Source organism: Monomorium pharaonis, chromosome 9 (genome assembly GCF_013373865.1).
Source record: "Monomorium pharaonis isolate MP-MQ-018 chromosome 9, ASM1337386v2, whole genome shotgun sequence".
In the NCBI taxonomy this organism is placed as follows: Eukaryota; Metazoa; Arthropoda; class Insecta; order Hymenoptera; family Formicidae; genus Monomorium; species Monomorium pharaonis.
In genome coordinates, this window is record NC_050475.1 from 995,189 (window position 1) to 1,012,277 (window position 17,089).

Sequence of the window (17,089 nt, forward strand, 5' to 3'; positions counted from 1 at the left end):
TATTGATTTTTATTTAATAAAATATAATATTAAATACAACGAAACAAAAATTACAATTAATAGAATTAAATTAATAGAATTAAATTTAGAATATATTTTATTTATAATTAGCTGAATATAAAATAAAATAAAATAAATATATATATATATGCATTGTTTATATATATTTAAAAAATTGCACGATTGTATACAGGCGATCAACGGTATGTATGTACAATTTTTTTTGTTATTGTCTCGCCACGCATGCGCGAAAAACCTGGCTCGCGTCTTATGTACTGCGTTAAACGGGCCCCAACATAACATTTATGTCAAATATTGAATAGATATGTCATCAAGTTTAATCCGAGACAAATATTATTTTGCAATGCAAAGTTTGCATGATTGAGAAAAAGAAATTGGCAACATAATTAAATAACGAACGACCAAATTAAAACAAAATCGTTAATGAAATCATAATTGTATATAACTTTTACACTCGCGTTTATGATTACTTATTATGTATAATAGCGGCTGGAATAATTTAATCAAACGTAACGACATTTACAAATATGAACCTAAAGTCGAGGTTGAGAAAGAACGTTGTACAGCTAAACTCAGTTTTCTACAAATGTCTTTCGATTACGATGAAGAATGCCTGATTGTAGTAGACACCAAAGGATACTTACATTACATCGAGTTGCTCGGAGATGTTCCATGTTACAAAATATTGGGAAAAATCGGGCGATCTACTTTTTTAGCATTTAATCCTACGTGCACGGAGGAAATACTGATAGGACTCGATACCGGTGACATAAAGATTTTGAAGCTTCATGCAGATATCAATGAATTTTCTTTGTTATCCGGTCACAAACTGGTACCGAAACACATTTCCTTTTACAAGCATCATTGTCTAACAAACTCTCGAAACGAAGTAATAATATGGGATCTGAGATCTTATAGCATAATTCATCAATTAAAAGTCAAAGTACAGAACGTTATCAAGAAAGCTGCATTCTCAAGTGTGGGTCATATCGTTGTGTTGTATTACAATGACACTATACAGGTTTGGGCATTAAAACAGTTGCACGAGGATACGAAAATTGATACAAAGATATTTGGAATACATTATATCAGAGATTTTGTCTTTACGAAAGATGGAAGAGCTATGATAGTGAGTGCTATGAGAAACATAAGCATTCTTAATACATATGACTGGAGTTTATTAAAGAAATTATGTTTACCTAATGACTTTGTTGAAGCAAAACTATTGTCTATTGTTCCATGCCCATTAGATGGTGGGGCAAATAAAATTTTAGCATTTCTATCCTCGAAATGTACTCTTCAACTTTGTGATATAAACACATTAACTTTTCTAGAGATACCTATTCATATTGGTAGAATGAAAAAATTTGCAATTTCATCTGCTGGTAGGTATATAGCATATATAGATCAAGAAGGATGTTTAAATATAACATATATGGACAAAATAGTTTTGAAAAAATATCTTCATCCTAATGAATCAATAAAATCATCTAAAATATATACGCACAAAATAAGTGATCATTTGGAATGCATTAGAAAAAGTATGAAGCAAGAATTAAATATGAAGCGATTGATGTTTATTTTAAAAGAATTTGGAGAATATCCAAAAAAATATCGTATATTAATTTGGTCCACTATTTTAAAGTTACCAGCTAATAAAAATGCGTATGTTACCCTGGCAAGTAAGGTAATACATGGAAGACTTGTGTCAAATATTTTAACAAGTCTTTCTTTGGCAGATAAAAGCAAAGAGTCATTGTTGGTCATGGCAACACATTGCTTGGTGCAATGGTGTCCTCTGCTAATACAAAGTTCATTTCTTCCCAGCTTAATTTTTCCATTTCTCATGGTATTTCAGGTATCTTCTTATTTTATTTCAAACAGATATTTCGTTTTAATTTAGAATGCATAGTAATATATATTTATCTGTTTCAGAAAAATCCATTACTTGCCTTTGAGTTGATTTTAAGTATGCTATTAAACTATTGCCAAAAATGGTTCGAGTACCATCCATTGCCACCCTTGAATATTTTGGGGATTATTGAGAATATTCTCCTGGAAGCTGATCCCACATTATTAAACATCTTTTGCGAACATGGAATCACAAGTAGCGAATATGCATGGCCATTACTTCAAACTGCAATGAGCGAAGTACTGTCTGGAAACGAGTGGCTGATTTTGTGGGATCATCTAATATCTTTTCAAAGACCTTCTCTACTATTAATGTGTGTTGTTGCATATAATATTTTGTCAAGAGAAAATATAATTTCTTTAATAAAATCATCTGAAGATGTCAAAGCATTTTATAGCACTCAAAGTCATATTAGAGTCAAGGATTTGTTAAAAATTGCAAGAAAATTAGATCAGGAGATATCAAAACGAATACATCCTAGTTGTTATCTGAGGTAATATTATACAGGACATGTTATATAATGCCATAATGTTGTCCAATCACACAGTGGAATATTTAAAATTATTTCAGGGATAATTTATTACAATTAAATGATAACGGACCCTATCCTTCATTTATATCAAAGGAGTACCCAAAATTTCTTGCTGAAAACTTTAGCGTTGCAGATTTAAAAAAATTGAAAATGCAGGAACATTTGCAACAATATGATCATAGGATTGTAAATTTTGAAAAGAGAAGATTACATGCAGAGACTGAAGCTTTTGCAAGACAAATTCATGAAAGAAGAATGAGTGGTAAAATACTTACATATTTATATACATTTTACAAATTTTTATTTTTTAATTTCGTATATTATTTCAGCTCAATTTTATATAATTCTTTCAATTTTATTAAATTATAAATATAGTAAAGAAATAATTACTTGTGCTTTTATTTCAGAAGTACAAAAATGCTATCAAGAACATTTTAGTAATTTAAATTGGCAAATGCAGACTTTGCCGCTAAATGCAGAGGAAGAAAAATTCTGTTATCACTTGTATGAAGATTTTAATTCACTGTCTGAAAGAAAACGGGAATGTGATAAATGCAAGATTGTAGAAGATACAATTTCGAATTTTGAAAATACTAATTTGAGAAATTATAAAAAGTTGCAACAAGATGTAACAAAGCTCGAATATGAAGTACAAAGTTTCTTGACTTCACTGTGATTTCATAAATCAAAGATGGAAATTAATTAGAATATATTTTTGCCATGCAAGAATTTAAAAGTTCATATAGGCCAAATAAAATAATACTATTGCATAAAAGATATATTTTTATTTATTTCATATTATAAATCATTATTTTTCATTTTTTTTATTATAAAATATAAAAAGATTTATACATGCATGGATGTACATATTGTATATTGCGTGTATATGTACATATATGTATAGAAAAATATTTTAATATGAAAGAGGAATGTATAATACAATGTTTCTAATACATTGTTAAAAGCTTAAGATTTTATATTTGACTATAGATTAAATATAAATATTTGTACTTGCAAATATTACAAACCATCTGCTGTTAGTGATCATATTGTATAAAGGAATGAACAGGGACGCCAAGCTTGTCTCGACCTTTCAGTGAAGTTAATTCCATTATCACCAAGCATTCAATTACATCAGCGCCTGCTGATTTTAATAATTTTACTGCTGTAGCCATGGAACCTTTATAAACACATCTTTTATTATTATTACCTTTCAATCAAAATATTTTAAATATATTGTAATATTATTTAACTATATTTTAATTTACCTCCAGTTGCCAGTAAATCATCCACAATTAACGCTCTAATTCCTTTTTTGATGAATTCTGTTTGTAATTCAAATATGGCCTGTAAAAAAAGAAAAAAATTGTTTATTTCAGTGAAAAACAATTTGTAAATACATACAACCAATATTATATAGATTTTTTACGTACTTCTCCATATTCTAAAGTATATTTCTGCTGGATGACTTTGCCTGGAAGTTTACCTTTTTTTCTAATAGGTAAAAAAGGCTTGCCCAATTCCATACAAATCATAGGACCAAAGAGGAAGCCACGTGAATCCAATCCCACAACTAAATCAACTTCTAAAAATAAAATGTGCTCCACAATTAAATCTTTCATTGCTCGTAATGCTGTAATATTGTGAAACACACCAAATATATCTCTGAAAAAAGTAATTTATATTATATATATATATATATATATATATATATATATATATATATATAAATCAATGTGGTCAGTCAGTCAATATAAAATTATCATAATTTTTAATCTTTTATCATTTTCTAAAGCTTTTATTCACTTACCGGAAAATGATTCCAGGCTCAGGAAAGTCAGGATAACTCTTTATGGCATTTTTAAGAATTCGCAATTTATCATTCTTGTCCATTGTAATAATTTTAAGGTGATACAAATAATTTTAAAATGATAGTAACAATAAGATGGAATGTGTCGTTAAATGACAATGTTAGATACTAACTTTTGTATTAAATTTAGAGTTTATTAATGAGGTTCTTCTATTATTAATATATTTCGTTTTTTTATAATTTTGATAAATGCACTTTTAATGTGATAGGTTTAACCTGAATAAAAAAATAGATTATTTAGAAAGAACCTACATGCACTCTATAATACCAGAGAAGAACCAAGAAGAACCTGAAATGAAAGCGGTCATCAGGTCATCCCGTCATTCCCGTCATTTCTAGAGAGCCTGTAATCACTGTAATGCTGTAATCAGAGTGACAACATAAGAGAGGTTCGCCATGTTTCATCGGAATCGTGCGAGCGAGAAAGAGATATATCCGAATGAGAAAGATATATTTCTGTCTAACATAGCATACATATCAAGCTGACCACTTCAGAATAGGTTATAAAAACAGTATTGTGAACAATGGTATTGTGACATTTTTGTGAAAAATGGTTGGATGTACAGTACCCTTTTGTAACAATTGTTTTTGAAAAAGGATATGTAATGAGATATGTAAGGATATATGTAATATTCAGATTTGAAAATCGGCGGGACTCGATGAAATAACAGATCAATCAAAAGTGATACCCAACTACATGTCGCCACTTTGATTACATCTATTATAATTAAGCTCTCTAAGGTCCGGTTCCACAACTCACGGTTAAATTAACTGGCCGATTATTCCATTGGAATTGACCAATCGTATTTGTTAATTTTGCTTAACGACAAATACGATTGGTCAATTCCAATGAAATAATCGGCCAGTTAATTTAACCGTGAGTTGTGGAACCGGGCCTAAGGGTCGGATGTTCCAACTTCTTGATAAACTTACCTACCAGGTAAACATGTGTCTGTCTTCATTTCTTTTCTTAAACAAATAAAGACCAACATATATTTATCTGATAGGTAAGTTTACCAAGAAGTTGGAACAACCGACCCTCAGAAATATATGAAAAATAATCGCATCATCGTGGATATAACATAGAAGAGACCCAAAAAGTCATGCACATTACCTACGGGATTCATAGATATTTGACTACATAATTCAATGTGCACATTTTGTGCACATAGAGGCGCTGTCAAATCGATGAGGTTTCTTAGATATTTGGTAAAGTCTTTCGGAAATGGCGCTATATGTTCTCAATTTGTTTTTAAAAATTTCTACACAAACATCACGAATAACTTTGTACTATATATCTCATAATTGTAATAGCGATTATATTTTTATGGGCTTGAGGTAATATCTCATAACTCATAATAAATGATATTTTCAATGAAAATATTTTCACCTACATTTATATCGAAAGAAAAGACAAAAAGATGACAGCAATAAGATATATTAAACAAACGTTTATTTATTCTCTCATGCATTTGCTATGAGAAGGATACTCGTGCATCACTCACTTTAGTAAACAAAACGAAATGCTAAATATATATATAATAATTACATGTATAATTCATTATTACTGTACAAAAGTACGCGCAATATGTTTGCGGGCATTAAAAACGATAAAAAGTAACATATTTACAATAATAAAAGTACCAAAAGAATTATTAATATAATATATATATATATACATATATATATATATATATATATATATATATATTACAAAATGAGAAGATATCTTCTCTTAAAGTTAGACACTTGTTTGTATGTGTGCCTATATTATAAAGATAAAAATATCGATTTTGAGTGAAAATTTTATAAAACTAATTCATTATAAATTTGAATTGTTTAAAAAAATAATTATATCTTTTAATATTAGTTCTCACAGACTAACCCATTAAAATACATTCTATATTATATATAATACATATTTAGACCAATTTTTTAAAATATGAATTCGAGGCATATAAAAGCAAAACTTCATTCTTTTTCTTTTTTTAAAATTTTTTATGAAGTTAAAAAAATACTTTATATACGTACAGATTTGAATAAAGAATTGTCTTTTTCTTCATTTGTAAATTAAAAATAACTTTAATATATATAATTAAAAATAAACATGAATAACTAAAAAATAAATAATTATATTCTAAAGTTTGTTTTTACTTATATATATATACTAGTTGCTATATATTCTTGTCTGAAAATATAACACAGTTATAAAATATAGAATAAAAGTAAATATTCCTATTTTAATATTTGGAGAGAAAAAGAAAACGAATGAGAATTTTATTACTTTTACATCTCCTGTTGTAAATCTTTAAATTTTGAATCTTAAATCAAAGAACAATATTGAATTTTCTGATCAACTGTTCTCGTTAAACTTTCGTCGTTGCTAGGAGTTTGATATAATGAGCTTTGTGGGTTATTTCAAATTCCTGGGCCGGCAGAAAGCATTGTGCTTGTATCCTCGGATGTCGCAGGCGTCTCGCGAGATTTCTACCGAGAACGGCAAGGATAACGAGGAGAGCTCCAGTTGCAGCGATCACAGCCATAATGACCAAGACCTCGATGTTTTGCCTACTGTAACCCTGCTCGATTAATTCGACGCAACGAAATCTCTCGCGATCATCCATTAAATTGCTAGACATAACGATAACGTTGGTAAGTTGGTCCAAACTGGCGCAGACCTTGTAATGACCCGGCAACGATACTTGTACGTCGATGACCGATGCGTCGCTACAATTGAGCATCTGTCGATGCATCGCGGAGATCTCGTCGAATACGACGATGGACAACTGGCAGATCGATGACGAAGTCATATTCCTTGTTCTAGAGAGATGTACGTCGATGTGCAAGTAGCCCTTATCAGATACGTTTACATGAACATCGGTGATCCGTGAGTAAGAGTGCAGATCAAGAGATGTGGACGTCCGCGTGGACGTGGAAGAAGTAGGAGTATCCTCTTCTCTCGCGTTCTGATCATCTACTGTTCGCTTCGGCTGCGTCTTTTCTAAAACGATGACGTCGCTACAACCGAGACCAAGGGACACGTCGTCGTAGACAGTGGGTATCAATAAAACTACGCAATAACGGTACTTGTGACCCAATTGCAGATGCAGGGAGGCTGGGATGGTGACCGGCAAGACACAGGGATCTCGCATCATTCGGGAGTCACAGTGTAACGGGCTGGACTCAGTTTGAATCTCACTATCACCGACTGTTTCATAGACGATAAGCGAATCACAAGTGTAATGTTCAGCGCACTGTTCCACGTGCCACGATAAATTAATACCGGACTCGTCGTAGTGGAACTCTTTGAGACGTACCCGCGTCATCATGGGCGGAGTGGGCTCGCCGCAAAGCAGACTACCTGGCGGTACTTGCGTCAAGATACCGTTCTCCAGGGCAGGCGGTGTTGCGCACACTGCCGACGACTTGTCCTCTTCCGTCAGACTGGAATTTGCCAGCCAATTAGCAAACTCTAGCAAGGTGCAATCGCAATTTAACGGATTGTCGGCAAGGGAAAGTCTCTTGAGGCGTAGCTTTGACGTTAGCACATCGTTTGCAACAATTGTGATGTCATTGTCATCCAACCGTAAGTCCTGCAAATTTTTCAATGGCACCACAAGATCGGCTGTCAATGCTCGCAGAAAATTATGCGTTAGATCTAAAGTCATTAATTTTTCTAAATGAGCCAAGGAAGCGCTGGATACAGTGACGATGCGGTTGTTCGCCAGATCTAGTTGCGTCAAAGTCGGCAGATACTTGAATGAATGATCTTCGAGCACGTCAATCTATGAATTTTTATATCATAAAATTAATAATTTTTAAAACAAAATTTTAAAATAATTTGTTTTTTATATTTGTTTTAAAATAATTTATTAATTTAAGATTTCTTCAATTTATACTTAATTTTTACAGACACTCACTTGATTGTGACTCAAACTTAGATAAGTGAGATTTCTGAGACCCATGAGAGCTCCCTGTTGAACGTTGACAAAACCATTTTCTGAGACTGTAAGAAAATGTAGTTTGGGCATTTGTGGTAATAGATTCGGACCCATCGGACCCAGCAGTAGATTGTTGGACAGATCTAATTCTTCCAAGTACTTCAAACCTCTCAATGCAGACAAGGCGGAAACGCTCAGGCGATTTCCACGCATTCTTAGCGAACGTAATATCGGCAATGTCTGGAAAACTTGCGGTGATAATTGTGACAGCAAATTGTTGCACAAATCTAGATAAGTCAGGCTTGACAGTCCCTGAAACAGAATGTTTTGTCAAAAGTATTCTTTTGAATAATTCTCTTTTTTTACAAACAATTATTCTCTCACACACACACACACAAATTTACTCTCACAAATTTTTCATAATTAATCATACCTTGAACGAATCCGCTTCTAATGTTTTTAATTTGTTATGAGATAGGTCCAATCGGTCCAGACCGACTAGAGATGACAGTGCAATCGTGGGAACAGAATCTAAAAGATTGCTGGGCAATCCTAGCGCTTGCAGCGGTCGCGTCAGGGCGATAAATGCATTCTTGTCAACGTGTCTTAACTCGCCGGTGGAAACAACTAATCCGTGAAGAGCGACGTCTTCAAGAAAATTTGCCGGCAACACGGAAATTCCCGTCACAGTTACATCCAGCAATGATATTTTATCCGGTTGACTATGTTTTAAATGCTCGCTGATAGTCTAACAATTAGAAACAATAAAAACCATTTCTTTATTCTTTCCGTCGTTTAGATGAAAAAAATTTACAGATTTTTACCGTATCTTTTGTTTTATTTCTTTTCTTAGTTCTTTCGATATATTAACAAAAAAAGCTTATTGTAAATTAAGTTTGATTAATAAGTATAATTAATAATAGTATATTCGATATAAAATAACGGATGTTAGTGAACAACAACATAAAATAAGAGATCTCAAGCGAGAAGAAAGACGGAATGGAAAGAGAAACAGGCACAATGGACTTTTGAATAACATATGTATACAACTTTTATTTCATTGGTAATCTATACCACTCACACTCTTCTTGATCATTGCTTAAAAGTAACAACCTCGTTCGTGCCATGAAGCGTAACATTAGAAAAAGCTTATAATCCATTTTCCTGTATTTTCTAAAATTTTGTAAGGAAAATCTGTAAGTTCTATCAAATGGAATTAATTTTAATTTTATATATACGTATATATATTGATGGTAATTGTTTGGTGTTGCAATTACCTGCAGTGCCGTTCTATCGCCGGTACATCTGAGCGTATGTGGAAAATCGCAAGAACACTCCACGCCCGCTTTTGTGATATTTGGACATTCCCACCCAGTGTCATGAGAAGGCAACGCTGATGACAACGGCGACGGCGACGGCGACGGTGACGGTGACGGCGACGGCGACGGCGACGGTGACGGCGACGGCGACGGCGACGGTGACGGCGACGGCGACGGCGACGGCGACGGTGACGGCGACGGTGACGGCGACGGCGACGGTGATGTTAACAACGGTAATGCATGAGAGAGATTTTTCAGAATGTCATCGTTTTGCATTGTCACAGTCGATGGCGATAATGCATTTTCCTTGGTGACCATCCTCGTAGATGTACTCGTCGATGTTGTAGATATCTCCATCGTTGAGATTGTGATATTTTCTTCTGTTGTGTCGATGCATGACGTCGTCATTATCAATGCCAAGACTAGTAGATCTCGAAATAATTTCGGCATACTGGAAAGAAATATTTGATAAGTATATCATATTTATATTTAGAAAGAATATTTATTACTTATAATAACTTATATCATATGATCTGAGGAAGTAAAATACTGCAAAATAAGATTTCGATTTTGTTTTCAGTTGACATATTCATTCTTAAACATTCACCAATAACCACTGCTTATAAATGACAGGTTTCAAATTGCAAGTGTAAATATTATAAAATTCCACTATATATATATATATATATATATATATATATATATATTTATTTATTTATTTATTTATTTATTTATTTACAAAGAGTACATTTAAATTCAATGTCTCACGTTTATTATAATGAATTATGGCTTATTACGAGGAAAGACCTGGAAAAGCTGTTAGAACTCGAACAGGAATTGCAAGAAAATGCACCATTACAAAACAAAACTGCTTTAAATTCAGCTCTATCTATGTATCTAAAGTATGTGTTCAAATTAACTTTCGTGTGCAAATTAACTCTCGCGCGTATAATGTGTGTACAATAAAAGATTTTTATATTCTAAATTTATTATTTATGAACACTAATCTTTTTTATTCAAATCGTCAATTAATTATTTGAATTAATATACAGATACCGGAATATTGTGAGAAGACTCACTACGTGTTACGATCAAATGGTTCAGACGCAGAAACGGAAGTTAATTAAAAAGATGTTAGGTTGTGCCATTGGACGAATGCTAGAATACAAAAAGGAAATTGTCAATTTGGACTACACAGATTATCAGTACGTTTTTCGTTGTTCATTTAATTATTTCTACTTTATAAGGAAATATTGTCTACAATGCAGATGGCCTGATGATATTTTGAATAAATTGAAATTCACACCAGACGACATTGAGCTGTTTGCATCAGTATCTGGCCGAGAAGGTGTAGAGGAACGCAGAAAATTTATTCAAGAGTTGATAGAAAATGCTCAGAAAGGTTTGTTGTAATTAATTTATCGTTTTTTATTGATAATGAATTTTATTAAGATGTAGGAATAAATAATTTTATATTTAAAAGTTTAATTACAATAAATTTTTCAAATCGAATTATTTAGCACCAGAGACGAGAGAACGCAGCCTTTCGCAAATTGAGAGTATACCCCAGATGGAGGATGAGACATTAAAAACACGTGCTACTCGAAGAAGAATGCGGATCGTGCAACCTTCAAAGATAGAGTTAATCTACGAATCACCCGAGGAAAAAACCGCTCGAGAAACAAAGCTTGCTGCTGAAAGTACTATGCGTAGCGCGATATTATTGATACAGAGTCATGAGAGAGCCAGAAAGGGACGATGCTATGGTGCAGATGGTACTCGCAAAAATAATAATTATAATAAAATTTTTTAGAATACTCATGTAAAAAACAAGAAATATTATCTATTATTTAACTTTTTTATACTTATCTATTAATACTAATTTCGTAGTGAAACGTATATATGATTACAACAAGAAAGTGAGAATGAGAGAAATAATACCGAGAAAAATAGCTCGCACCAGATACATTAAATCAACAGTGACGATACAACGCGCGTGGCGGCGTTATGCCGCTAGAAGAGCTATGAAAAAACGAATTGCGCGCCTTGAGGAAGCTTTAGGTATGACGATATCAAACTGGCGATGCCGCGAGACAATCGCGAAGGATGATGACAACTTTCAACAACGACGTGCTCTGATGCCAATATTTGATGCACGCATAAAGAAGACAATCAGCGACGAACGTACAAAGGTAAATTTTTCAAATGGATTCTTTATTTATATCGCATTATCATAAGGAAACAAAAAAGAATAAAAATAGGATTAAAAAACGGCTAATTCTCAAAAGCTCCTGAGAATTAGAGGTCCTGGACTAATAGAAGACATCACTGACGAAATTCACGAGTGGTTCGTTGTTTGGTATAATGTATTGGGACATTATGACGTGTTCCCAGCAGCGGATTTTGGTGGCAGCGTGTTAATCGTGACTGGACAGACTTTAACGCCGCAGGAATATCTATTGGAAAAATTAGAAAAAGAAAAAATCGCCAAAGACAATAAAGGTGCTGAGAAAATGGCACCAGTTCCCAAAGAACCTATCACAAGTGAAGTTCCTGGTTGGAAAATGCCTCAAACGGATGCTTTATCTTGTTTAAAGGAAACAAACATCGAGTTTATTCGGAATTGGAGTTTTCGTAAAGAAATAGACTCGGAACAGGAATATCTAGATCTGATCACCGAGAAACTCTGTTATGAGTTGCAGCTTGAAATGAGAGAGATAGTAGACGAATTGATGAGGGCCGAACTGGAACTATTGAACAAGGCTTTACTAAAAGATCACGCGTATGATGAGGAGAAATTCACGATTCCTACAATGAAGAAAAGTGAGATAAGAATATAATAATTGAAAACTCTTATTTAATATTGTACTTTTTATTTAATATGTTTAATATGACAAAAACTCAAATTCTGATTAATTATTGTAGCAAATTTAAAGCCAATAGATATTGATAAAACCGAAACAAAGAGAAAGAAGGATATCTTGAAAGATGTAGGCGTCGAGGATCTCTTCAGCGAGCTTCTGCAAACTAAAATTATTAGAAATTATCCAATTGTTTTCTTACGCGATTGGTTTGGCGATCTCTCTTATCAAAATTACGAAGCACGTCGCGAGTCCCGAGATTATAAGCATCGACTTGGAGAAATAAAGCAACTCGTCTTGGAATATTGTATATTACCCTTAATTTCCAAGGAGACACATAAACTTGCACCGCTAGTGCGTTCTGTGTGCATCTATGGATTACCAGGAGTTGGAAAGACTTCACTTGCTAATGCCATTTGTTCAGAAGTAATTTTTCCCTTTTTCTTATATATATAAAAATATTGAATATATGTTCATATGAGAGACAACAGTTTTTTAATTCTTTGTAATATTATCTTAATAATACGTGAATTAAAGTGAAATGTGTATTCCTAATATTTTTATAATGTTTCTTTCTTAGATTGGTGCATTACTTTTCAATGTATCACCATCTGTTTTGTTTGATAAATATGTAGGAAAGGAACAACAACAGAGACTTATCGATATAATCTCTAAAGTGGCCCACATTTACGCGCCTTCTATCATATTTCTCGATGCTGGTGAGAAACCCTGGCTAAAGAAAGTTTCATTACAAGAAATGTCTCTTAAACCTAAGCAATTCGCTAACCATTTTGTTAAATTAAAAAATGATATTAAGCCGGGCGATCAGGTAAAGCTAAAAACAAAGAAAATAATTTTTTTACTCTCTTAGAAATTATTCTTTTTTTACTATGTGATTTATTTTTAATTAATATCGCAACTGTTGTATCTATTATTTTCAGTGCTTTGTACTATAACGTTTTAAAGATTTTTAGGCATTAGAAGTGTGTGTGCGCGCGCGCGTATGTGTGTACGCACGCACGCACGCACGCACGCACGCACACGCACACACACACACACACACACACACACACACACACACACACACACATATGTAGTGAGAACTCGAAGTGACACTCCTAAATTGGAGGGCTGCATCAAAGAGTACGCAATCGAACAACGCCCACTTTGTAAAATTCTTGTTATTCCTGTTTGAGATCTTTCTTCAATATGAATGAATCGCCACCGCTTCGACGAGTCCACATACATCGAACTCTTTCTTTTTCTCTCTTACTTCTGCGCGTTCATATTTCTCGTCTCGATCGTTCGAGATCGCTCATCAATGAAACACCTCCTACCTGTATATATGGTTGTTGTATATGGACGTAGGTGGCGGCGAGTTAACGTAGGATTTAGAGTGTTGAAAATTCCGGACAGATACTGTTATTCATTGGCGTAATACTCTACAAGTCAGATCGATTTGATTCGAAGAGTTGATTATCATTATTTTATTCCAACTTTAATTTTGTGTAAAAATGAAAACGAAGATTTATTACGCTAAGAAAATAACTAACATACAGAAATAAAATCTGATTTTTACTATGTTAATTATTATTAATATAATAAATTCATTCAACAGATACTATTTCTCTCGCTGTCCGAAGAACCACAGAAAGCGACAAATGAATTCGTCAAGTTCCATGATAAATTTATAATGGTGCCCGCCACCGACTACAATACCCTTTACATGTACTATAAGAATCTACTGATGAAATATCAGGGTGTCGATCGCGACATCGATATCTCCTGTTTAGCCAAAATGTCCGTTGGGATACCTCTGAATTTTATTCGGCAAGCTCTGGAGAAGGTATTGTCGCTGCGTCGAAGAATTACTCTTAAATTTAATCCATTAAATCCGATGGAGATTATGGAAGAGATATTGATGTATCAATATCCTACGATGGAGATGGTAAAACATCTCGATGAATTTGAGAGACGCACTTCACTTGGTGGAAGAACCAAAGCTTTATAAGAAGGAAGTTTGCGATTGAATGCAAAAATATGACGGGTTTGTTTCTCAATATAAAAAAAATATATATATATACATAATATATATATATATATATATCGTGAAATTGAATTCTCAATATATATTACAAATATACGCACTATTTCATTGTAGTATAACAACCCATAGGGATATAAATATAAAAAGTATATTTAGTTTTAATGAGAGTATTTGCCACATAAAAGATAAATATATTTTATTAAAAAATCTTTTTAATTTAAATATCTTCTTTGCGCAGGAAAGACAAATACATGACTAGATTATGATTAGAGAATGCTAAACAGAGAAAAGTACCTTTAATGTATAATGTGTCAATCTCGAGCGTGTTGCCAACCCTTGCACCCTCCCACACCTGACCTCGGTCTCAAAGCGGACGAGAAACCCAATGGCACCCACGCCGGTAAAGAATTGGCGAATGCATCTCGTGCGTAATCTGTATTATATCAATGAAGAACAATCCTGAATATTTGAACGTTTCCTGGTATCATATTCCTTTTTCAAGGTTCTACGAGTTTTTTCTTGTATCTCGTGTCACATTTGATGGTATTTCAACGATTGAAAGCTCAGCTGTGATATTACTCTTCGATACTTTATCCCCCGCATAATTATTATACGTCTTTCCGAGGAATTTTCGTTAACAACACAAATTGAGGATTTCAACATCCAATGATTATTGAAATTAGTTCACCAGGATGAACACTGTCACATATACATGTATACATGTAATTTGTCGGAGGTAAACTTTTGTCAGATCACATAGAAAATGGGCACTCTAGGCACCGCATCTTAAAAGGAAATGCGCGGTAGTGAGCAATGGTAATACGAATGCTTGAACAATAATACGAGGATTATCTTACGAATGATTATCCAACATGCGCGCTGCGAAGCATTATGCGCCAAGAGCATGCTCGGCAACCGCTTCGAGAGACGAGAAAAGACGTCGCCTCCAACGTCCACACGGTGGGGACTCCTCCGGTCCATGTCGGTCTGTCCGTCTTTCTGTGTCTCTTGGTTTCCACATAGCATAGCCATGTATGGAACACGGGACGACGTTCTCTCTCCCGGCCCTTACGCCCACTTGCCATAGTCGCGCTCTCCGTACCGGCTCTCTACCTACTGGAGCTGGAGCAGGTACAGTCATAATTGACGACAACCACAATGAGAGGAATAACGATGTCGCGTGTGAACCACTGGAAAAAGAGAAACCTCTAAAAATTGAAATGTCGAAGAGTGACGGTTTTTTCTAATACAATTTCGAAAACCTTCAATTTTGGAGTATCTTATTTATCACACGTTTTAAAGACATCGAACTTGGTTAATTGAAGAAGATAATTAAGAAATAATTTCTTAATTTGTTTCTAATAAGAAAACATAACTCTTAATTTTTATAGCTCAACATCTTCCGAGTGTTTTACAAAATGACGTTTTAATTTTTAGTACATGATCCGTACTATAATAAAATAGCACCAAATAATCTACAGATTTCATATGCATGAGAATCTGGGAGATCAAACAGTAGCGAAGAAGAAAGAGAAAGAAAGAGAATAGGTAGGATGGTAGGGAGCTCCGAAGGTCTTCGAGATCCTCACGACAAAATGCCTTTTGATACTGGAAATCTGTTTGCCGTCGTCATTACGAAATCACATAAAACCGGGCCTCTGCTGCCCACGCTGCGGCGGGAGACTGGCATAGTCGCAGTGAAAGAAAGTCAACTTCTTTAACAACACGAGATGTTTATAACACGTCGGAAATCGAATATTGCACTTAAAAATCAGCATGAAGATTGGATATCGCACAAAACTCGTAATACTTTTTTGCAAAATTGTTTTAATTTTATGTGATTAAAATTTTTTCAATTGCTTTCTAACGAAAGTGGCAAAAAATTTCTTATATAATAGAAAAATAAAATAACATAATTAAGGGTTTTATTGTTGAACAAAAATTATAAATGTTGAAAAAACAATGCTTATATGAATTTAATACATGTAAAAACACGTTTTGTATCATTATCATTAAATAATATTACCTTAATTAATTCTTAATACTTTTATTTGTGCTCTCGAGAAACAAATTGATTAAGAAAAATAATAAAAATGCAATTAATTTTAGAGAATGTTAATCGATATGGAAGGTCAGGATTATATGACTACAAATGAATACAAAAAATTAAAATAAATCATTTTACGGCTTAGATTATTTGATTTCACGAGTCTGCTACTATCGCTATAAACGGTATTTTTCAAGATCGCGACGGAAAGTCGTACGATTCCGTGAAATAATCATTCGCACGATATACTATCGAGGGGTTGTTTGTATGCTTGCACAAAAAGTTGTGTTCTCTGAACCGACTGCATTATTAGAACCAAGTAGTTGATTGACCTCTGTCTCGCAATTTTCTGTCTGCTCACGATACAGTTATGTTATAGTATAATATGAAAAGCATATATAAGTATATATGCTTTTCATATTATAATGTGATATTATATAATGTCATATTATAACGATAAGTCGAGATATCACATACATAAAATTATTAAAATTTTTATCAAGCAATTTTAATTAAGTCGAGAAATTTATAAACAAAAA

General features: G+C 33.4%; 4 protein-coding genes across 9 annotated transcripts; 2 read left to right on the forward strand and 2 right to left on the reverse strand.

Annotated features, from left to right (window-relative positions):
• The first annotated feature begins 209 nt into the window (after nucleotides 1-209).
• LOC105831544 (TBC1 domain family member 31) lies at nucleotides 210-3,240 on the forward strand. The gene is made up of 4 exons (XM_012671739.3): nucleotides 210-1,879; nucleotides 1,957-2,426; nucleotides 2,504-2,727; nucleotides 2,873-3,240. Exons 1-4 carry the CDS (start codon nucleotides 497-499, stop codon nucleotides 3,139-3,141), a joined length of 2,346 nt encoding a protein of 781 aa, XP_012527193.1. The 5' UTR covers nucleotides 210-496; the 3' UTR covers nucleotides 3,142-3,240.
• LOC105831545 (adenine phosphoribosyltransferase) lies at nucleotides 2,847-5,049 on the reverse strand. Of its 4 annotated transcripts, none has more exons than XM_036291833.1 (5): nucleotides 4,276-5,046; nucleotides 3,899-4,130; nucleotides 3,734-3,812; nucleotides 3,494-3,645; nucleotides 2,847-2,992 (listed from the first exon to the last, which is right to left on the reverse strand). In XM_036291833.1, exons 1-4 carry the CDS (start codon nucleotides 4,356-4,358, stop codon nucleotides 3,503-3,505), a joined length of 537 nt encoding a protein of 178 aa, XP_036147726.1. In that variant the 5' UTR covers nucleotides 4,359-5,046; the 3' UTR covers nucleotides 2,847-2,992; nucleotides 3,494-3,502. The 4 variants fall into 4 exon arrangements, with proteins under 4 accessions (XP_036147726.1, XP_036147727.1, XP_012527194.1 ...); XM_036291834.1 differs by lacking the exon at nucleotides 2,847-2,992 and having other exon boundaries at nucleotides 3,424-3,645; nucleotides 3,899-4,050; nucleotides 4,120-4,130; nucleotides 4,276-5,049; XM_012671740.3 differs by lacking the exon at nucleotides 2,847-2,992 and having other exon boundaries at nucleotides 3,424-3,645; nucleotides 4,276-4,551; nucleotides 4,625-5,045.
• Nucleotides 5,050-6,494: 1,445 nt separating this feature from the next.
• LOC105831540 (leucine-rich repeats and immunoglobulin-like domains protein 1) lies at nucleotides 6,495-15,425 on the reverse strand. 2 transcript variants are annotated; one of them, XM_036292066.1, is made up of 5 exons: nucleotides 15,361-15,425; nucleotides 9,554-10,046; nucleotides 8,710-9,024; nucleotides 8,256-8,588; nucleotides 6,495-8,120 (listed from the first exon to the last, which is right to left on the reverse strand). In XM_036292066.1, exons 1-5 carry the CDS (start codon nucleotides 15,375-15,377, stop codon nucleotides 6,702-6,704), a joined length of 2,577 nt encoding a protein of 858 aa, XP_036147959.1. In that variant the 5' UTR covers nucleotides 15,378-15,425; the 3' UTR covers nucleotides 6,495-6,701. The 2 variants fall into 2 exon arrangements, with proteins under 2 accessions (XP_036147959.1, XP_036147960.1); XM_036292067.1 differs by lacking the exon at nucleotides 15,361-15,425 and adding an exon at nucleotides 14,798-14,885.
• Nucleotides 10,344-14,841, forward strand: LOC105828232 (dynein regulatory complex protein 11). 2 transcript variants are annotated; one of them, XM_012666471.3, is made up of 10 exons: nucleotides 10,344-10,497; nucleotides 10,648-10,800; nucleotides 10,864-10,997; nucleotides 11,116-11,370; nucleotides 11,486-11,787; nucleotides 11,884-12,418; nucleotides 12,521-12,882; nucleotides 13,037-13,285; nucleotides 14,075-14,503; nucleotides 14,742-14,841. In XM_012666471.3, exons 1-9 carry the CDS (start codon nucleotides 10,355-10,357, stop codon nucleotides 14,465-14,467), a joined length of 2,526 nt encoding a protein of 841 aa, XP_012521925.1. In that variant the 5' UTR covers nucleotides 10,344-10,354; the 3' UTR covers nucleotides 14,468-14,503; nucleotides 14,742-14,841. The 2 variants fall into 2 exon arrangements, with proteins under 2 accessions (XP_012521925.1, XP_028047740.1); XM_028191939.2 differs by lacking the exon at nucleotides 10,344-10,497 and having other exon boundaries at nucleotides 10,733-10,800; nucleotides 10,905-10,997.
• Nucleotides 15,426-17,089: the final 1,664 nt, after the last annotated feature.

Coding starts and splice junctions, on each gene's coding strand:
- LOC105831544 (XM_012671739.3), top strand. CDS start 497: ATGTATAATAGCGGCTGGAATAATTTAATCAAACGTAACGACATTTAC. Junction 1,880..1,956: donor CATTTCTCATGGTATTTCAG/GTATCTTCTTAT, acceptor TATCTGTTTCAG/AAAAATCCATTACTTGCCTT. Junction 2,427..2,503: donor CATCCTAGTTGTTATCTGAG/GTAATATTATAC, acceptor AAATTATTTCAG/GGATAATTTATTACAATTAA.
- LOC105831545 (XM_036291833.1), bottom strand. CDS start 4,358: ATGGACAAGAATGATAAATTGCGAATTCTTAAAAATGCCATAAAGAGT. Junction 4,131..4,275: donor GAGCCTGGAATCATTTTCCG/GTAAGTGAATAA, acceptor TACTTTTTTCAG/AGATATATTTGGTGTGTTTC. Junction 3,813..3,898: donor ATACTTTAGAATATGGAGAA/GTACGTAAAAAA, acceptor CTTTTTTTACAG/GCCATATTTGAATTACAAAC.
- LOC105831540 (XM_036292066.1), bottom strand. Junction 8,589..8,709: donor TAGAAGCGGATTCGTTCAAG/GTATGATTAATT, acceptor ATTCTGTTTCAG/GGACTGTCAAGCCTGACTTA. Junction 8,121..8,255: donor TAAGTTTGAGTCACAATCAA/GTGAGTGTCTGT, acceptor AAAAATTCATAG/ATTGACGTGCTCGAAGATCA.
- LOC105828232 (XM_012666471.3), top strand. CDS start 10,355: ATGTCTCACGTTTATTATAATGAATTATGGCTTATTACGAGGAAAGAC. Junction 10,801..10,863: donor TTGGACTACACAGATTATCA/GTACGTTTTTCG, acceptor TCTACAATGCAG/ATGGCCTGATGATATTTTGA. Junction 11,788..11,883: donor TCAGCGACGAACGTACAAAG/GTAAATTTTTCA, acceptor AATTCTCAAAAG/CTCCTGAGAATTAGAGGTCC.